Source organism: Cricetulus griseus, chromosome 3 (assembly GCF_003668045.3).
Source record: "Cricetulus griseus strain 17A/GY chromosome 3, alternate assembly CriGri-PICRH-1.0, whole genome shotgun sequence".
In the NCBI taxonomy this organism is placed as follows: Eukaryota; Metazoa; Chordata; class Mammalia; order Rodentia; family Cricetidae; genus Cricetulus; species Cricetulus griseus.
In genome coordinates this window covers 154,205,983-154,228,312 of record NC_048596.1, presented here as the reverse complement: position 1 = coordinate 154,228,312, position 22,330 = coordinate 154,205,983, and the positions used below count along the sequence as shown (strand labels likewise).

At 41.1% G+C, this 22,330-nt stretch overlaps 1 protein-coding gene across 1 annotated transcript in view; it reads right to left on the bottom strand.

The window, feature by feature from the left end:
* Window positions 1-2,267: 2,267 nt before the first annotated feature.
* The window catches only part of Ttc29 (tetratricopeptide repeat domain 29), a 118,695-nt gene continuing 98,632 nt past the window's right edge, over window positions 2,268-22,330 (bottom strand). The window contains exons 8-10 of the mRNA XM_035441661.1: window positions 15,277-15,400; window positions 6,116-6,349; window positions 2,268-2,360 (exon numbers count right to left, since the gene is read on the bottom strand). Coding sequence (XP_035297552.1) covers window positions 2,268-2,360; window positions 6,116-6,349; window positions 15,277-15,400 — 451 coding nt within the window. The remainder of the gene's footprint in view (window positions 2,361-6,115; window positions 6,350-15,276; window positions 15,401-22,330) is intronic.

Sequence of the window (22,330 nt, the reverse complement as noted above, 5' to 3'; positions counted from 1 at the left end):
GAGGCCACACATTTGAAAGAGCAAAGAGGGGTATGTGGGAGGGTTTGGAGGGATGAAAGGGAAGGGGGAAATGATGTCATTATATTAAAATGTCCAAAACAAAATAAATAAACAAATCATGCCCAAGGGGGTAGAATAATGTAATTATACTATAATTTAAAAATAAAAAAATATTGTAAAACCTTAAAAAACTAAGTTAAAAACACAAGGATCTTAGAATAGGAAAATTTAAAGAAAAGTAAACCCTGGAATCAGGTTCTGATTCTAAAGGGGAATCCCCAATTGGGGAAGATTTGGGGAGAATTAGAAGCCAGTAAACTGATGTCTCCAGTGCTCATGTGTCAAGTACCAACACTGTGTCATTTCTTTCTTCAGAAGAAAATTTTAAACGAGACAGCAATAGAATTGTCCTAACAGAAATTTATCAAAGATGGGTGACGCATACCCAGGGGAAAGGGCTTCATGTACCCAAATTCTGGCAGTGGTAGAAGGATTTAGCCACACTCACAGTAGGTCAGACCCTTGGCCACAAGTCAGGGCACATAGCTGGACAGAGGAGACAGACACGTCTCTGGCAAGGAAACAAGTATGACCAGGTGACCGTGGGGTCTATCCAGACCTACAAATACAAACTTTATGCTGACCCAGCATTAACCCTGGCTTTGCATGGTTTAAATAACCCAAAGACTGTTCATAGGTTCTTCAAATTATCAATAAGACAAAACGCAAACAAAAGCTGAGCAGAAAAGCCAAGCTCCATTTTTTTTTTTTTTTTTTTTTTAGGAGGGTGCACTCACTGTGCTCTTGAAAGCTAAGCCTGGGCACACCACCAGCTACCAAGCACTGTGAGTGGAATCTAAAAGAAGGATAGTTTTTGTTGGAGCAATCAAGAATTCTCTTTTATTGAATCAGGGCATCAGATAGAGAAGGAGATTCTCTGAGTAGGGAAAAAAAGAAAATAAGAAGCAAACCTCTCCACCCGAGGGAGCCGGAGTCATATTGTTATTTCCCAATGAAACTGGTTTTAGCTTCTGAAAAAATACTTTTTTCTGTAGGAAGTAAATTGTCACTTGTGTTATACAACATAGTAGAAGGCTGGCAATGCATATTTGAATGAGGAAATTGAAAATCCACACTCAAATTCTTCCTGGTTCTTTTTTAATTTGGTTGCAATTAAGTATTAGTTTCTCTTTTTCAGACATTGCCCATGTTGGAATTATGCTTGTTTTGAATAAGTTGCAGCAAGTACTGAATGCTTTTCCTGGTGTTTGTGAGAACCAGATCAATATGATCACCTTAAGTGAGGCTAATGGACAGGTACACACTGGGTTTCTTCTTTTGACATGGATATGGAACACTAAAGAATGTATTTTAATGTTTTTATCCCATTTGTCTCATCCAACTTGTTTGCTGTGACTAGAAATAGGAGGTTAGCACAGTATTGTAAGAGCTTCTGCCTTTAAAAAATCTCAGACAGACACATAGACTATAAACGCAAATTGTCCTGTAGAGAGACGACTGCCCCAATTGCTTCGGTCTCACCAGCATCCTTACTGCTGTGGTCCTGGAAGCCATTGAAAAGGGTCTTAGGACTTCTGGAGTCAGGATAAGTAATATGGAAACCTATATGGGGTTAGAGATTGAGATCCTGTGTCCTAAAGCCATAGGTTATTAAACAAAAATCCCAGGGCCAGGTTTAAGGTACCTCTTAATGAGCATTGGTGAGGCAAGTCGAAGAGGTTACCCTCCAACAAGACCTGCCACTCGTAGTTTCTCACCAGACCTAGACGATACAACTCCATCGCTGAAGGTACCACATTCCTTGACCACAAGACAGAGATGAAGCTGGGACTGAGCAGGAAGCTGCCCCACTGCTGACTAGCTTTCATGGTGCCAAAAGGTGCTATGCAGGACGCTTGGGGAGAAAGGGCATCAACAGGTTCCCTCAGCTGTGAATTCTACAAACCCACAATACCATCCTGTCAGACAAGGTGTGCCTACTGAAGCAATAATGGAGTTATTATTATAGGAGTGAGCAAATGCTCTTTGAGTAGCTATGAGGCTTGCCCCTGGCAGGGAACCTTGTCTGACAAAGTGAATGCAATAAAAAACAAACAAACAAAACCAAAGTGCATGGTTGATGAGATCTTCATGCCTGGTGGGGAACTTACATCTGTTTATTATCCTTCTTTTGTATATCATAATATTAAACTGCCTCCTAAGTATCTATGCTTATACCCATATATAAGTGCTAACCGTAGCCTTAATCAGAGATGCTTCCCTTTGAAATGAGTGGTGGTGAGTACTGACATGCTCAGCTGCTCAAGTTGCTGAGAGTAAGAGACAGTTGAACGCTTAGCCTTAAACAGGACATTTACACATCTGCTTCAAAGATTTATAGAACACGGCAGAAGAGGGGACAGGAAAAAGTATGAGAACAAGAGAACAGGAAGAAGGGCTGTGAAATGCTAGCTTCTGGCACGACACAGCCAGCACAACAACCATGCTCTCACAGGGGCTTTGGCTGCAGACCATGGGCCTGTCAACAGTTACATGGATTCAATAGGGCTTGGGAAGGTTCTGCCTCTCCCTCCTGAACTACTGGTTACTGATGGACTCTCGGGGTGGGGAAGACATCATTTGCAATTAGTTGGCCACTGGTAAGTCCATTGGGCTCCAGTAGTTGGCTCCAAAGCCATCATCACACATGGCCCTCGTTAAGCTCAGTGAGTCACAAAACAAAACAAAACAAAACAACACTAAAGGGGAGAAGGAACTTGTAGACAAGAGGAGGTACATGAGACTATCTGGGAATTCAGAGAGGTGGGGTAACAACAATCAGGATATACCATGTACATGTATAAAATTGTCAAAAAATGAAAAGTTTTTGTGTTTTTTTTTTAAACCTTGCTTGCTAGCCTGTTGGATAATTCCATTATTGACTCTTTGTATTTATGCTTATTAAGCTTTAGAAAAAGTATCCAATCATAGTAGAATATGAAGGCTTCTCATATTCTTTGAAAGGGTGAGGGAAGCTCATGAATGAGAAATGCAAGCAAAGTATACAGTAGAAAATGGCTTGATACTAAACTCAGGGTGCAAGGTGAAGAAGCCAGCGTGAAGCAAAAGCTGTGATCCTAAGTCATGGAACTTCTTGAAGACTATTTCAGGAGTCATAAAACAAGACAATAAGTTTTCCGTCCCCTTAAACATTTATGTGACATCTCACAGAGAACAGTGTCCTTGCATTCCAAGTAGTGGGTATATGCATCTGTTTTGGTGCTTGGAGTTCACGTCTTGTTTCTATGATGTAATTACATTTAGTCTCAATGAGAAAGTGCATGGAAATCCTGCTACTGGTACTATCTCCATCATTGAAATGGTTATAACTGCAAACCGGGGTTAACAGTGCTGTTAAGTTGAATGAGGAAAGCATTTCTTTCTATGTTACTGTGACTGTGATTGCAACATGAATTACCTTTTCCTATGAAAACACACATTTCCTTGATTGGGAAGATATCTTGAGTATGGGAAGTAAACAATATTCTGGAGAATTCAGTTGAAGTTCGTTGGCCCTTGAGTCTTCCAGAACCAAACAATTGCAGTTGCTTCTGGACTGAGTCATTTTATTGAGGTATAATAAACTTGTTTCCGCCCCCCACTCAATTTTTAAATTTGGGAGACTCAATGGTGGCAGGGGAGGGCAGGCTGTATGAGTCATTCCCACTCTCTCCCAGTAGAGAAGACTCTGAAGGTGCCTGTTCTTGCCATGTTCCCTCTGAGGAGAACAAAGATGACTGTTCGCTGGTGAGTCACCATTCCATTTTATGTGAGGACCTCAGTGCTCTCACTGTTCGATTCCCTTAGGGGGGTCATGTTCTCTGCTTAAAAGAATATTGGCAGTTCTTTGAGCTAATGATTTGTTTGGAGGATGGAAGTCTCCGAGGTGCCAATAACTGCACAGCTTTTATAATGTAGCTTTCTGATCTTTGATCTGTTTTTTTTTTCTCCTGAATACATGAGACCCTCAATCCAAGATTAAAGATGCCTCATGCTACAAGAAGGTGGAAGTTGAAAACTTAAAAGCTGCTCAGATTTCTAAATACTGTTTTTGTACTTTTTCATTTTGTCAACATCTTGTTTGGTGGGCTCCATCCTTCATTCATGTGATAATTGGGTAGTAAACCAAATAGTGTGGCATCCTAGGCTTCCCAAGGACTCATTGAACACAAGATTAAAATGTGCTCAGTGCACATTTTAACTAGCTTGTGGTCTGGCTTACAGACTCATCTTGAATTCTATTTGATTTAAGCATTTACTTGCCACCTTGTTGATTCCAAATATCACCTCTTCCTTCCTAGAAAATACCAAGAGTTCAGAATGTGTGTTTGAGAGACCCGTGCTCTTAACCGAGCAGTTTCGGTGATTAAAAAAAGATGGTATGGTAGAAAATGCAATGAAATGGCTTGCAGAGAAATGCATGACAGCCATTGAGATCAGAGAAGAGAGCATTTTCAAGTGGGAGGGGCCTCAGGCATTCTTGTCTAAGACCTGGCTCGACAGAGTCAGTTCAGCTAGGAAGAAACCCAGAAGGAAGTGATCATTAGGAGTGAGTGTGAGCAGGGGTGGGGTGGAGGGTATGTAGGGGAGCAGCCGGGAAAATACCAGTTCAGAAAGGTCAAGAGGCCTTTAACCAGAGCCCAGTGAAGAAAAGCCAGTGAGGAGGTATAAGCAGAGTACAAATAGAGCATCTTAAGGCAGATTTCAGTAAAATTACCCGCATGCAAACAATCACGTGCTTAATAATTTCCTATAGGCCTTATTTCCAAGAAGGAGAGCTCCCCTTCACAATGTGAAATGTGTCAATGAGAACTTGGTGCTTACTAATACTTGTCTGAACGATTATTAATTTTTACTTCAGGGAAGCAGTTCATCCCTGCACAGAGCTCTGCGTCACTCAAATGACATAGTGATGGTCGCCATGTCTGCAGCGCTCTGAGGAAGGCCACTCCCACCCCATGCAGCCCATGAGCTTCAGTGTCTGAATCGCAGGGTGAAGTGGATGACTTGCTTTTGCCCCCAAGTCCTTCAGAAGAAAACATAACCTCTCAAACAACCAAAGAGCCCAAATGTGGGAGGTAGGAATGAACAAAAGCAGAAGATCTTTCAAAAGCTGAAAGCAAGGTGCTTATGGAGACACCTGGATCCCATCAGAATGTGGCTTTTCTGGCTCCTTCCCCCAAGAGATTTTTTTTCATGGTATCATTGGGATGTTAAGAGTTTATTCAAGACAAACCGGAAACTCTGAGCTGCTCAACTTATCCTCTGCAGACTGAACCTTTATCAGTGTAAGATGACTAACATGGATAATTTCCCCTGGCTTAGTTCCTGATATTCTGGGCAGAAAACATGAAAATCTAAGATGCAGATAACTCCAAGCTGTGGAATGAACTCTCAAGGATCTACCACCGAGTTAAAAATGTTTGGTATTCTGGGTGGGCAAGATGGTTCAGTGGGTAAGGGTGCTTGCCACCTACTTTACGGCCTGAGTTTCACTCCTAGATTCTAAAGAAGCTAACACACAAAGCTGACCCTTACACTGGTGCTAGTTGCTTACAATAAAATAATTTAATTATTTATAGGGGAAAATAGTATGAAGAGACATTGCTATAAAACATTTTCCAAACTCAAGATAACAAAAACATTAACTACTATCAGTAAAGTATGTCATCTATACCAGTGTGTCTCTATACTTGCTCTTGTCTGTATGCTGGATGACTACATAGTATTAAAAAGCATAAGTTGATTTCACAGGCCTTGTTCTTTTTATAAATTATTCCTTATGACTGGTTGGTACATGTGGCCTCTAGGATTACTTGGAAGGGTCAGCTCAAGAATGGTGAGCTATTAGTAGGACAGATCACACCTACTATTTTATGCTTCTCATAAACATTGCCAGTATGATACAGTAGGACAGTAGAGCCAACTCCTAACGTAGTAATGAATAAACAAGAACAAAATTACCAAGCAAATTCAAGTCACTAACATGAGAATAAACTTTTCCAACAGAAATACCTTGGCTACTAAAGGTGATACAAAATCTAAAAACAAAAGCCTTACCCAGAATTGGATCATATTTGATTTGAGTTCTGCTCTCCTTCCAGGACAGCAGGCAGTTGAGGCTGTCTATATCTGCAGTTTCTATGTAATCTGTCATCGTCAACATCATCTGGTGCGCTCTGGCTATCCCATAGTGGACTTTGGTTTCATCCATCAGTGCCATTTTCATGAGCTCCACTGATGCACTGAAGGCTTGCTGGAAGTACTCGGAAGCCTCGCTGTACTGCCCCTAGCAAGAGCGAGAGAAAGAAAGAGAGAGAATATTTTTTTTATTTCTTAACTCACCCGTTTCACAGATTTGCTCATCTCATCTCGGCATACCCAGTTTTGAAGAGTAAGGGCCGGCAAACTGGCTTTTCATTAGAAAGGACTGTCTTCTGTGATCAGTGGTCACTTGATGGTCAGAATCCTGGAATTAATTTGGTCAGAAAGCTGCAGCTATGGTTGAAACACATGGAATGCACAGCAGCAGGAGGTAGTTGGGGGGAAAGTGAACCAGTTGCCACCAATTTCAACACAAGTTTACTAATTATAGCATTGCATTTATCCAGTGAAATATATTTAACCATCTTTTGTTTTCTTTTGTAGCAGGAGGGCATTTGATGCAAAGTCAGTGATGACAACTGATAAAAGCATTTCTCTACTGATTCTGGTCATTGCTTCTCTTTTCTTAGACATACCTGCCATCATTCAGCTAAGACCATAGAAGAATCTATATTTATAACATGTGGTTGTAATATGGCTAGAACAAAGAAAAGGTGAGAGGGGTTGAGGAAGACACATGACTTCAACCTTTACATGCGTGTTCAGACACATATGTGTATCCACACAGCTGTGCTTGCCACATGTGAACCACTCATATACACACAGAAAAAAATAGAAAGAGAAATTTAAAACATGGTTGAACATTCCTTTCAAAAGAAACTTTCACAGGAGTGAATTTTTTGCAATAAAATTTTAAGCCATATTCCCATACTCGGTGAAAGAAATGGGAATTCAAGACACCATGAACACATCTTTTTTTTCCTTTTTATCCTTATTATTCCATGAACACATCTTAACACCACACAACAGCACAGACAGGATGCAGCTTCAGCTCCATAGGTCTCTGTGCAATGGAGCAGTCTCACGAGTGATCACACTGATTGAGTAAGGAGATATCCGACAGCGTGATGAGTGGTCCTCTCACACCCAGCACATAACACTGCATGTCCTGTGTCCATAGGGCCGTCTGTGTGCACTCCCTATTCAAAATATTCCTTCTACCAAACTTGATTGATGTAAAGCTCCCTTATATTGTATAAGTAACACTTATTATTTGTTTTTGTAAGCAATTCATTCTTTTACCATGAGATTTATAATGAGAAAAGATCATTTGATGAAAATCATGTGAAAGGTGGTATCTGTGTTCCAATTATATACAATTGATAACAAAGACAGATATTAAAGGTGATTAACATATAGATTATCCCGATAGATACCAATGAGAAAGGACAATTTGGCCAAGGGAAAAAAAAAACAGAAATTGAAGTATCTAATTGCTCATGTTAATATTTCTGGGATTTAGGCTGTTTATTGATTTAGGTTGAGAGTTTGAATGTGGCAAGTCAAGGGCTATAAATAAATGCTCATATTTAAACTTCCAGGATTATTTAAACACACGTGTTTAGATGAACTCATACATTCATCTACTTAGTCATGGGCAACCACCATGTGTGAGGTTTCATGGCACCAGTGACACTTGGCTGCAAGAGGAGGAGGGCCAGGTGGTTTGTTTTTTAGAGGAAGCAGTAACGCCTGAAGTGGTGACTAGGCTTATTTAAGCCAAGTGCCTTTTCTCCCTAAGTCAGGAATAGCATTAGTGATTGTCCTCCCTTCAGACTGCCTCGTATTCCATCTTTGCACACACTACTGTCATAAACTACTGCCAGTGACAATTTCTCTAAAACAGTCAAGTAAACATAATAATCATTATTTTCAGATGCTACTTTTTTTTTTTAACTTACCTTTTGGGAATAAGTTTTCCTTAGTGTCTATTGCATTTCCACATTCTTAATTCTTAAAAAAGCTTACTACATAAATGTAATCTCTTCTAAAATTCTTCATAACATTCCACAGTTCTTTATTTTCAAGTTATCTCTATTATAAATTTCTAATGATTCCTGAAATCAGTTCTGACAATCTTAAATATAAGCCTGAGGTTGTGTAGCAAATTATAAAGGTATTAATACTCCACCCATAAGAAGGCAAGCCCAACTAGAGCTCTGAAATCCCTGACAGTTCTAGGGTAAGACCTCAGTGACATCACAGACCTTGAAACAAAGCTGGTAATAGAATTTTCATGTTTATTCTGTTTCTTGCAGATCTAATAAGCAAACTCAAAAATAAGTGGGTATTTTCTAAGTCATTCTGTGTGTGTGTGTGTGTGTGTGTGTGTGTGTGAGAGAGAGAGAGAGAGAGAGAGAGAGAGAGAGAGGTGCTTATGTGTGAGTATGGGCTTACACATGCCATGGTGCATTTGTGGAGGTCAGAAGACAACTTTCAAGGATTAATTTTCTTCTTCCACCATGGATTTTGGGGATTAAACCCAAGTCACCAGGCTTGAGCAGCAAGTGCTTTGACCCAATGAATCTCTCACTGGCCCTTTTCTGGTATTTTAACATAAGAATTGCAATTCTTTTAACAGTGATTATTGTTTGAACTTATTAAGGAATCAGAAATCTCATGAAGCTGATTATCTCACCTAAAACACTCTCATTTGGACAATTAGTAATTATATATTGTCAATATTCTATCAAAAGATCACGTCCAGAGAGTAGCTTGGGCATCCCATTCTCCCAGGTTTTATAATAAAAGGTTAACTAAGATAAAGACTATATTTATAAATAATTTAAATAATAAAAGAACTTTCATAACCACAGAATATGCCAATTCCAGTGTTTTTCAAAATCACAGTTTTGCCTTGTAACTTCTGTCTCACAATGTCATACTTTGACACTTATTGCTGACAACATCATTAAAATAAGTGACCTTTGTGATAGGAAGGCAGAAAGGACAAGATGTGGTGGCTGGTGGAGAGCTGTTTTGCTCACTATCTGTTGCTCTGATTAAACACCTTGACCAACAACAACTTGGGGAGGAGAGCATTTATTTCTCCTTACAGCTTACAGTCCATCACGAAGGGAAGCCAGGATCGGAACTCCAGACAGAAACTGCAGCAGAAGACAGGGATAGACAGTTTCCTGGCCTGTTGTTCTTTTGTCACTCAGCCTGCTTGGGGGTGGACCACCCACAGAGGGCTGGGCTACTCAACACAAATTACAAGGACTCACCTACATGCCACACGCTACTGCTTCCAAGTTGTGTCAAGCTTGTTTCTTAGACAGGGCAATAAAAGAGTAACTGCAGACTCTCTCAAAAGTTATATATAGTCATGCAGAACAATAGCAAGAAGCAGGGCAGGCAAGAAAACCACACAATAAACACAGCACAGACTATTAAAATACAGCAGGGTTGGAAATTTCCTAGTGGTCACTTTTGTTTGGGTCACCAAGGGCAGATACCGGCAGGACATGGAACTGCACAGAGTTCCAAACGGCAAGAATGTGAAATTGGCAATGTGAAATTGAACCTGGAGAACATTCCATGAAGATCCTTCCCGCTGAGGCACACACGCTCAGTCAGGACCCGCTGAGGCACACATGCTCAATCAGAACCTTCCCTCCGAGGCACACATGCTCAGTCAGAATCTTCCCGCTGAGGCACATGCTCAGTCAGAACCAGGTTGCAATGTGTAAGGAACTATCGAGAAATCTCTTTGGCTATGGTGGAGTTGGTGAAGGAGAGTAGCAGAGAGCAGTGAAGTCAGAGGTCAGGTGGGGCCACCTCATAATTCAGTACAGGGCGAGAACATAACTTATGTCTTTGGCCATGTACAGGCTTATTGTAGAGGGTGTATTTGGGAGGGGTGAAAATGCTGGCAGACTTTTGGCTTGAACAGCTGGGATGATGGATGGGTAAGGTAATGCCACGCTTACTATGTTAAGTTTGATGTGTCTACTAGGAATCCTGGTGCAGGTGCAAAGTGAGCAGCTGGATGCTCAAGGCTAGAAACTAAGGAGGGATGCAGATTTGGAGGTGTGAATTCGGCAGAGAAGTAGAATTTGAGGGAGAGAAGATGAATTGGCTTAGAAGTAATAGTTTATATCTAAAGAGATCTGGGTGAGTGTGTCAAACAGCCAGAGGGCTGTGATTCTGGGCTTGAGAAGGAGGGAGGAACTTGTTATATTAAGGAGCAAAGAGTGACTATGTACTCAATATACAACAGGAACTCTATCAGACACTCCATGCTTATTTCACAATGACCAATCCAGCCATGCACAGTGGCCTGTCTGAAAGTCAGCACATTGGCAATGAAGACGGGAGGGTTGCAAGTATGAAGCTAGCCTGGGCTCCATAGAGAATTTCAGGCCTCAAAAAAAAAAAAAAAAAAAAAAAAAAAAAAAAAAAAAAAAAAGAACGGGAGGAAGGCTAATTTTCTAAATTATTTTTAATTTTGTGTGTGCATGCAAGTGCATGTGTGTACATGTGTGTATGTGTGCACACATGTGCATGTGTGTGTATGTGTGTGCACATATGTGTGGTGGATGTACACGTGTACAGAAGTCAGAGGCATTGGACATCCCTGGAGTTGGAGCTGGAGTTTGCCAGCTGGGTGATAGAAACTTAACTCGTTCTCTGGATGAGCAGTATATACTCAACCACTGAGCAGTCTCTCCATCCTTAATACACCCTTTCTTACATTCTTCTGAATATTGACCATACCCTGATTACTCAAAGCTTATGCCAATATTGCAGCAAACATTTAATCATTTTTCATTTTAAAACATTTCAATTCAAATATAAAACGTATACTAGCATTTTAAGTACTGTTGACTACTAGATGCCTTAAATATGTAGAAAATCAAATATTAGGGCTGGTGAGATGGCATAGCAGATATAGGTGTTGTCACTAGCTTTAAGTTTTCTTGTTACCGACAACTGGAAGATGAGGAAACTGAGGAACAGGGAACTAAGTCACCTAACATCTTAATTAGCAGCTGAGCACAGTTCAAAACTAAGCAGACAAAACCCAGGATAGTTACCCTCTGCCATGCTGTAAGCTCCTTCCAGGAAGGGATCGCTTCCTACTTGTGCAAATAACTCATGGAATTATTTAGCTGTGTAACTTGTATAGCAGCACTTAAAATAATTGAGAATTGTCCACAGTCACCCAAGAGTAGAGGTAGCAAGTTATTTGTTGTCAGTGTTATGAAGGGATTTTTCAGAACTTAGAGAAACAATTAAAATAGCAACCATCACTCAGTTCTAATTAATCCCCTTTGTTATGCCTACTGCCTTTCAAATTGCACTGAGAAGTAATCATTACTGAGAAGTAATGATGGGACAATTCAGGTTAGCCTGAGCCATTGTCAGCACAATAGTTTTAATGATGACGACGTGACGGATGGTAATGCACTAAGATGAAATTTAGCTTTAACAATTTGAGAAACAAGTCAAGTTTTGTTTTGAAGTGTGTGTGGTTATACAATTGTGTGCTCAGTGTTACATTATTTTTCATTAAGACTATTTACTACTGGACTCACCAAAGTCTTGGAATCAACGTGCATATTTGAAATGTCTGTCTGTCTGTCTGTCTGTCTGTCTGTCTGTCTGTCTGTCTGTGTTTCACTGCTGGTTTGAATGAGAATGCCCCAGCATTGGCTCTGGCATTTGAATACTTAGTTCCCACTTGGTAGTACTGTGTAGGGAGGCTTAGGAGGTGTGGCCTGTGGTGGAGGAACCATGGATGGGTTTGAGTGTTCAAAGACTTCTGCAATTCTCAGTTTTCTCCCTGCTTCCTGCTTTCTGTTTGATATATGAACTCTCAACCTTTTGATCTAGTGGCCACACATGCCTCTCCTCTGTGATGGTAATGGACTCATATCCCTCTGGAACCCCGGATACATCCTTCCTTCTATAAGCTGCCTTGCTCATGGTGCTTTATTAATCACAGCAATAGAAAAGTAACTAATATAGATCTATCTATCTATCTATCTATCTATCTATCTATCTATCTATCTATCTATCTCTATCTATCATCTATCAATCTATCTCTATGAATAAACCATATACATAGATATAAAGCATATCTATCTATCTGTCTATGAAATGAATGTTCAGAATCCTCCAAAGTTTATAAAGAGGATAAATTTGTAAAAATTAACTTTTAGTAGTTGACAGTCTTTGCATGTTAAACTGTTCAAGAGTCAAATATCAGAGAATAAATCACACCAGTAACATTAAAAACACTTGGCAAAACTTGAAAAAATGAAACCATAAAGTTAGTACTTTTGTTTGTCTCATTTTCCTTGTCTTTCTGTCATGAGGGAACGGGTGGACACTTGGCAATCCTGTCATATGGAATCTGGATGTTCAGTGTGTTGTTTGGTAGGGTGGGAAAGCCATAGCGCTTTGCGCTTTGCTGCAGAGCCATCCTTTTAAAGAGTCAGTCTCTGTCTTTTGATTCAGTGTGTCAATTCAGCTATCGTGGGGTGCAGTCTCCTCTTTGACTGCAAGCTTCTCTAGGGCAAATCTTGGCATTTTTGCCCACTACCACTTTATCCTGAAAAATACACAAAAACCTGATGTAGGAACCAACCCAGAAGTGGTCAGGAAGTGGAGGCAGCAGATGGAGCACAAGAGAGTAAAGTCCTGGGGGACGACATGGAGTGCAGAAAGAGGAGAAAGAGAACAGGCAGCAGAGGGGTCAGGGCCAAGGGAGGACAAGGATGGGAGGAGGCAGGGAAGGAGGAGGCAAGAGGGGGGCGGGGGAGGGGAGAGGTGAAGGGGCCAGAATGGGAAACCGAGGAAGAGGAGGCATTAAGATTGTGAGCCTTCGTGAGTTTGAAGCCAGCCTGGTCTACAGAGCCAGCTCCAGGACAGGCTCCAAAGCTACACAGAGAAACCCTGTCGCAAAAAACCAAAAGGAAAAAAAAAAGATTGTGAGCTTCCCCAGGGTCTCAAAGAAGTCTCTGGGCAAGGAAAAAAAATGGCGTTACCATCAGAACACTGGCTAATTCTGGTGTCTTTGTGCTGTAAAAACCTTTTGGGATGGTGGTTTCTCCTCCTGGGGGGAGGGGAGGGGGCAAAAGAACTAGGGGAGCCTCAGGGAGTGGAGAGAATGAGGACAGGACTCGCTTGCAGAAATTTCCCCAGAACAGAAGCAACGCAAAACATTACTCTCATTCATTTGTATTAATTTCAAATTTGTTTTCTTACAAACAATATTGTAGTGGTTAAGAGTGTAGGTTGGACTGTTAAAACTACTTTGAAGCTAGACTTGAAGTGAGCCAGGCTCTTGGAGGGTCTGGGATAAAGAAGTACATAGTTGTAGTAATACATAGTAATACATAGTTGTAGTAATACACTGTTTCCCCGGCTAGACACAGCAGTATTCCAGGGTGCTGCCCTTACTGACTCAATTCCTTCTCCTCAGTATTTACACTGTGTGTGCTGCACGTTTGCGTTCATATGGGTTGTGTACCTGCTCATACATGTTTACATGTATGTGTTTGTACACATGTGTGGAGGCCAGAGGTCAATGTCCAGTTTCTCCCTTCACCAGGGTGTCTCTCACTCAGCCTGGGGCTCACTGCTTGCCTAGGGTGGCAACGAGCTGGCCAACGCGCTCCACTGGCCCTGCCCCCCATTACTAGGGTTATAGCCATGTACTACACATTGTTTTGGAACACAGGTGCTGGGGATCTGAAATCAGGTCCCCTTTGCTTGCAAAACAGACACTTTTAATGACATGGCCATTTCCACAGGCCAGCCAGTATTTATTTAGTGTGTTTGTGTGTGCATGTGTGTGGGGAGAGAGAGACAGACACACACACACACACAGACACACACACACACACACACACACACACACACGAGAGAGAGAGAGAGAGAGAGAGAGAGAGAGAGAGAGAGAGAGAGAGAGGAGAGAGAGAAACTGTGTGAGTTTATATGTGTCACCTGCATAGGCCCATGGAGCTTGAGTTATCGGTAGTTGTGAGCTGCCTGGCGTGTGTGTTGGGAAGCAAACCCCTTTTCCAAGAGTGGCAAGGACGCTTAACCGCTGAGCCATCTCTCCAGTCCCCCAGTACTAATTTTTTAAAAAGTAACATTTTAGTTTGTATGTAATATACTGGGTTTCATGATGACACTTTCACACACACGTATATCATTGCACCTGTTCATGATTGCTGCCCCTCCCTCCTCTGCTCTCTTTTCCAGCCCTCTCAGGGCTCTTTCTTCCACAGTCACCCTTCTGCTTTCATGTGACTTCATTTAATCCTTACAATAACTCGTGAGACAAGAAAATCAAAGCACCTAGAAGTGTAAATAACTTGTCCCAGGTCCCAGATCTTGTGAGTGAGGGAGCTGGGCTTGTCACCCGAGCAGTGGGTTTCCACGGTAGTGCTTTTAATCACTGAGTACTCAGATTAACACAGAGTGCATGAACACAGTTGGAGAATATAATTACCCTAAAAAATGATGGATCTGATTCATGATCAAAACAGCAATTATAACCGGAGAAACAGGCTTCTTCCACACAATTTCTAAAGGAGACCCTGGGCAACTGAAGATAATGAAATTGGTATTACCACCGTTTCGTTAGTAAATCATGGCTCCTGGGATGCTGTGAAAACCCCACTCTACATTCCCTTTGGAATCATTCTTAGGATTTCTGTTTCTTCGCCTGGTAGGGGCTTAATAAGGAGCATCCCAACTGGGTTAAAAAGAAATAAGAATTTAGACCAAGAACGGAATGGTAGAGTAAGCTGAGGAGAACCAATGGTTATCACAAAGGGCCTTTGAATGTAAGTATTTCCATTGTTCCTCACATCCAGTCACTGGCACTACTGAACTCAGTGGTCACTGTGGTGGGGCCTGGACGACATCAGATGAGTAGGGAAGAATTGTTTCTAGTCGCTCCTTGCCTTGTGTCTGTGCCACGCCCTACAGACTCAGCCATTTTCCACATTGACTCAAGAGATAGTAAGCATAAAATGAAAACAGACTTCCAACTCTTCGAGCTTTTCCACAAACAAGGGGCCCACAACTTACCTTTTCATTGTAGATGTCACCAAGCATCGTGCATGCTCGTATCACATCGAGGCTTTGGAAGTTGTTTCTTGCAATTTTCACAGCCTTTTCCAGGTAACCAATTGCTTCTGTCATCTTTCCTTGGCTAGAATGAAATAGGGAACCATTAGTGTGTATTACATTGTTTTGAAAATCAGGAATCTTGTGTCTTTGCAGTAAAAAGTGTGGGGTGTCGGCCAGATGGTGAGACTTACCACCCACAGTGCATGAGCCAACACGTCCCTCAGGATGTCACACTTACAGCACACTGTGGGAGCAGACACGACTCATCCCTGTCAGGGTATACAGTGAGTTCAAACTTGAAACTTTTTAAAAAGCTGTATGCAACATTTCCACCCCATCCTTTTCCTGCTCCAACTCCTCCCATGTTCCCTCCACCCTCTCCCAAAATTCATTACATCTTCCTCTTTAATAACGTTTATACACACACACAGACACACAGACACACAGACACACAGACACACACAGACACACACAGACACACACACACACACACACACACACACACACACCTGCTGAGTCCATTTAATGTTGCTCCTATGTTTGTTTTTTAGGGATGAACACTTGGGATGGGATAATCTACCAGCTAGGAAATAGGCTAGTAGCTGTTAGAGGCTGAGAGAAGGGGATGAAGGGTAGTTAGTGATCCACACAGGGTTTTTTTCAGGGTTAATGGGAAGTTCCTGAAATGAGAAGGTAGTCAGGGCTACACAAGTCTGTGAAGGTATTAAAACCCCCGAGCTGTGGAATTTAAAAAGGAAAATTTGTGTATCATTTTGTAAATTGTCTCAAAAAACTCTTTTAAAACTTCTAAAAAGTATATTAAAAGTGAAAATGCTAGATGGGCACTCCTTTAATTCCAGAATTGGGAGGATCTGAGTTTGAGGCTAGCCTGGTCTACACAATAAGCTATAGGCCAGTCAGTGTTACTGAGTGAGTGAGTGAGCTAGCCAGTCAGTCAGCACCTCCACCTCTCCCTCCCTCCCTCCCTCCCTCCCTCCCTCCCTCCCTCTCTCTCTCATACACACCCACCCACACACACTCAAATTGAACATTGTTCTTGTGTCTCTCAGTAGCAAAACTGCAGTTCTCACTAGCGTCACACATGTAAGTGGTATGTATTCTAGCAAAATGCTCAGGGACACATGCACTTCCCAGCAGAGTACACAGCATGTATCAGTCATGGAGATACTATTGAAGGAAGGAGTGGCTGAAAGCTGGACTGGGGAAAGACATCCACATAGCTAAGCATCAGGGAGGTTAGGGAGCCTCAGCCATTTGGACATTTTGAGTTCATGACTGCTTTCAGTGACAGTAGGGGACTTAATGAGAAGGGAACACAGCTCACTCAGCTGGAAGGACGTGTGCTGGGTTCGAATCCCAGCATGGCATGAACCATGTGTTATCTTACTACTTGGAGTTCAAGGTCATCCTTGTGACTTACAGGCCAGACTGAGATACATGAAACTGTGTCTCAACCAAGCAAGCAAGCCCAGAACTTTCAAAGCCTAGTGGCTGTCCTATAATCAAATAGTTTGACTGTCAATTTGGTGAGATAAGTGTCCTAGAAATCACTATGCAGCTGGAACTGTGATAGCCACTAGGCATGGCAAATAGTCACTAAAACCCTGGAGCACATTCATTTGACAATCTACATCAGAGTAAGGCTAGTATCTGAAGGGTAAACTTTGTCTTAAAAGGCAATTAGAAGGAACTTAAGATCAAATCTCGAGCTCAATGCTGACCTTGAAGCATTCATAGAAGTTAAACTGTAATACACACTAAAGCAGCCACCCTTGCGTTTTGAACTGTAGGTAACGGACCACAGATCATCACTTCCTCCTCCACCCTCACCTAGGCCAACATGAAGGCTAGGGGGCACAACTGTGAATGAGTCCCAGATTCTTTCTCCAAATGTTGTCCTCCTTCGGTGTCCCTCACATTTGAACAATCTGTGCTCTCCTTTCACTGGTGATCTCACTCTGAAATTGAACTTTGGACTTCCACCCAGTGTCTTGCTTTCCCCTACAAAGAATGGCTACCCTGGGTGGGCCTCATATGCCAGTTGGTGTGACCTGATCTGCACCCATGTTTTAGCAAATCTGTACTCTGGAGGGCTCTGATTTTCCTCTTAACTGCTCATCTGCCCTTCCTGTCCCCAGCTGTTCTTAGCATATGAAGGAGGACAGTTCTCTTCAAGTGGTTAGTCTCAGGGACAGCACCTGCTGAGAAGGAGGATGATGTTTGTGATCGTTCCTTAGAGAGCTCTGTCAGAGCATAGTGGTGACAATGTTCATAAATAAGTTAGTGAAGTTTGTTCTGAAGTAGGATTATATGTAGAGATTTGTCCTTCCTTCCTTCCTTCCTTCCTTCCTTCCTTCCTTCCTTCCCTTCCTTCCTTCCCTCCCTTCCTCCTTTTCCCCACCTCTCTTCCTCCTCCTTCTCCTCCTCCTCTTCCTCCTTTTTTTTTTTTTAATGTTTTCCAAGGCCGGGCAGTGATGGCACATACCTTTAACCCCAGCAATTGGGAGACAGAAGCAGGCAGATTTCTGTGAGTTCAAGGCCAGCCTGATCTACAGAGCGAGTTCCAAGACAGGCTCTAAAGCTACACAGAGAAACCCTGTCTTGAAAAAACAAAACAAAACAACAACAACAAATTATTTTCTAAGTGTGACTCTAATCTTTTGGACTATATTAAAGTTATAGACTTGGATAAAACTCCCATTTCTGTATGTTTAACATGATTAGAAAAAGCTCTGAGGTGAAAGCATTGTAAATGGCAGCTGGGTATATGGAGGCGATTCCACAATGACCATCAGTGAATAAACAGGTGATGGCATCCACAGCTCTTTTAGAGACTGTCCAGCTACCATGAGAGACAAACTCAGTGTAGCTCAGCATCCACTGTGAAAATCTCCACCATGCAATAACTGAATGCTGAGATTCTAGTGAGGGCTCTGCCCACAGACACATGAAGCCCTGGTCATCAGAGCCTATTGGATCATTCTTTCCTCCTTTTTTGTTGGTAAACCAAAACTCTACAGACCAGAAAAAAAATGGAATTTCATGTTCTGCAAAGTTGTGATTGCCTTTCATAATCCCATATGCATCATTTTCATGCCAAAATCATGACTTCTCTTCCAGAGTGAGGTATACATAGGTCAATGCCATAGAAAAGTTATGCTGCTTACGGAGCATATGTTAAAATATAAAGATGGGTCCCTAACTGTTTTAAATTAGATATTTGTCTGTATGCATATGTTTTCAGGGAAGATCATTTGCTATTAGATAACCAATCGGTGTGCTTTTTCCCTGGAGAAGACTATTTGTCCAGCTCTCTGCATTCCTTAATTATCTGTATTTCTTGGTCTGAGATTGCTAACACAAACTGAACAGATTGTATTTATGTATTTAGGAATATACATTCTACACACATGCACACAAATATATGTAACAACAATTAAAAAGAGGCTATGAATATGAAAGACAAGGGGCTGGGTGGTACATGAGAGGGTTTAGAAGGAAAAAAGAGGAGGTTAAATTATATAATTATAATTGCAAAAAGGTAAAAAGTTAACTGTCCACAACAAAACTAAAATGTATTGAAATGAGTATTAAATATTAATAAATAAAATTAACATAAATAAAACATATATGCCAAAAATAAAATGCTAATAAATAAAAGTGAAATATAGGGTAAAATAATATTTTTAGGGCTAAGAATATTTTATCAAACTGATGTTAACATTTCAAGCTCTTTTCTGTGCTTGAAAAGAAGGAGACATCTTTATATACCACTTAAAAGTCAGGAAAAATTCATTCTTGGCATTTAGCCAAAATAGACCCACCAAAGTGTATTTGTGTTTAATGTTCTTTAAAAAGTGGGCACATTTTGGATAGAAGTATAGTTGACATTAGGTTTGGCCTGCTGAGGATGGTTAAATTATATCATACTCAAATATCAATACCTAAAGTTCAGTAGGAAAGAACCACAAATGGTATAAGCGCAGTGAATATGGGGTGTTTTGAACTTCTTTGCAACACTTGACATGCAACAGATTCCCAAGCATCCGGAATTACCCTGGACTTGTTATGAAGCAACACTAGAGAAAGCCTTCTCATCTTAAGTCGTATGTTGCATTACCATCCTCACTCTATGCTATCAACCCAGCAACTGGGATATAAACAATACGAGTTTTGAAGCTCCCCAGAAAGCTTCAAACCCGGGTGTTAACACAGACTTAGAACCTAGTTTGTCCTTGGGAGAAGGGGAAAACAATTTTTTTCCTAGAGAAAGGCTACAGATTATTTATATAAGTTCAAAGACAAGGTTAAATGTTAAACAAATATTAATTCCAGTTTTCCTATATGCAGTGCACAGGTGCAGTTTCAACATCAGATTATATGATATAATCATTAAATTCATTCAACCAGACCTTAGAGACTTAAAAACATATATTCTGAGGACCAGGACTCCTCGGTCCAGAGAATGAGAATGAAACAGGGCAGAATATTTGTGTATCAAGGTGATTCCAGTTTCCAACTGGGAAAACAGGACTGTTAACGCCCACGTCCCCTGACAACTGTCCAATTATGTAGATCACACTTGGCCTAGTGTTTGCTGAAGAAGTAATCAATAAAGGATGTGGTTGACTGAACATAGATTTTGGTTGAACCAATGCATGAAAACTTAATCATTTACTCAGAGAGAAGAAATCAAATAGAGCAGAGATGAAACAGCCACTGAGGGGTTTGTTGATTGTGGCACCAAGTTTGTGGGCCACAGATGAAAGTAATAAGGCAAATGGGATCAGTGACAGGAGAAAATGTAAAAAGCTATTCTTAATTCCATGAATTAATAGAAACATTTCTGGGGGTCTTTTTTTGGTCATCTTTAGAAAATTTCACATCAAAGTCTGGATGTTCCATTTTAGAGAATGTATGAAAATTACTAGGGCATGTCATTTCTCTCAAGCAAGAAGAAATTAATCTTCAGCTATAACAGAATGGTAATTTTCACACTGGAAACTTTGTTGGGATTGACTTGAAGATCTCCACTGTGGAAAGTTTTCCAGGAAATCATTTAACTCAAGTGTGCAAGGAAATTTACCATAGGATTGGAGGAGAAACACAGAAGTGGGATAGCGGTGACCAATGTACCCCGAACACAGTTCCTCGGGTTCTTCTTTTTCTAGGCCTTTTTAAAAGTACTTTTCCTGATTATGTTAAAGAGTTGTGGCATTTCGATAAAGTGAATTTGTAAATGAGAATATACAAACATACATATTCCATAAGGAAAACAGCATGCACTTGAACCATCTCCAAATCATCATCATAATAATAACAACATTACTTGGTAATTTCTCAACTCACTTTTTCTTTATGAATCACAACTGACTTTTATAGCAGCATCATAAGGCTCTTTCAGAATTGATTCTTTTTGTCAGTACTATTTCATGTAAGAAAGAAATGGCATTGTAAATGCTTATTTTCTTTTTACACTGCTTAAGTCCTTATGCGGTGTATATTAATTACACTAACAGAAAACAAAGCTGTCCACTCCTGAAGCTCTCTGAATGTGTCACACCAGGTCTGGCTCGAGCAACACCAAAGGGTAACTCCATATCACCAAGTCCTGTCTTGAGAGACAGGTGTGTTTCTCAGAGAAAGCTTAGTATAAATTCTTATAGCCATTTTAGAAGCTTCCAGCTTACACACCTCTCATGCACACTCTGCTGATGGCCTTAGACACCCACTTATCCTAGACATGGCTAGCCTCTTCCATTTCCTTTAAAGAGATAAAATATGTTTATAGAGATGGGCTGCCATTAGCGAAACTGGTGCCATCACACAGGTTAGGGAAGATGAGATTTAGGGGGAATGCTAAGCTTCACACACAACTCGATTTATTTCTCAGCCACCATTGCCATAATTTTTTCTGTTTTGCTCATGTCACCTTTTGTCGGATGCCTGTTAAGCCAGAAGGACAGTTGAGGATTGCGAACAGGGTTCACATGTATGTACTTGTGTGTGTTTGCACAAGTGTGCGCATGGTTAGCAAAGTTATTATCAATCCTTCAAAGCAACATTTTCCCAAAAATGACCACAAAAACCTGTAAAGATTTTGACAGTTACATGGAATTAGTTGTATTTGGCATAAAAGTAAAATGGATCTGTTTCTCCTTGTCTCTCTATGTGTCTGTGTGTGTGCCAGAGGACGATATTAAGAGTCTTTCTTGATTACCCTCCACACAATCTTTTTTGTTGTTGTTTCTGTTTTTGTTTTGTTTTGTTTTGAGACAGTGTTTGCTGTGCATCTCTGGCTGGCCTGGAACTCACTTTGTAGACCAGGCTGGCCTCGAGCTCACAGAAATCTGCCTGCTTCTGTCTCCTCCTGAGTGCCAGGATTAAAGACGTGTGCCACTATTGCCTGTGTCTCCACACTATTTTATTTTTTGAGACAGGGTCTCTTATGGAACCTGGAGCTCATCAAATAGATGATCTCTCCAGCAAGCCCTGGGCTCCACCTGTCTTGACTTCTGCAGCACTGGGATTTTAGTGTGTTGGTACCACAATGCCGGTCCTTTATGGGGACGCAGGAGATCTGAACACAGGCCTTTATGCTTTCCCCATAAGCACTTTCCCAAAGGGGCCATTCCCAGGGCTCTGTGTGCAGTGTTGCTGAGAATATAATATAAGAAAAAGATTTTTCCCTGTTCATAAGAAAAACTTCTCCCCCTTGCCTGCCATGTACAGCTATAGCATTTCCCACCTCAAACATAGTAGACCATCTGTGTTAGGATTTATCAAGAATTCAAATTCTCAGATACAGATGGAAAAATCCCAGATGAAACATCTATTGAACCTTTGTAGATCATTTGAAGCCAACCCCAGTGTCCAGAAGTTCCAAAATGAAATAGGAGAGTCACCAGTAACCAAAGGTCATCACGATGTTTATCCTGTGACCTGGCAAAGGCTTAGAAAAGGTTTGTAAGGGAACCATTCTGAGGGTTTT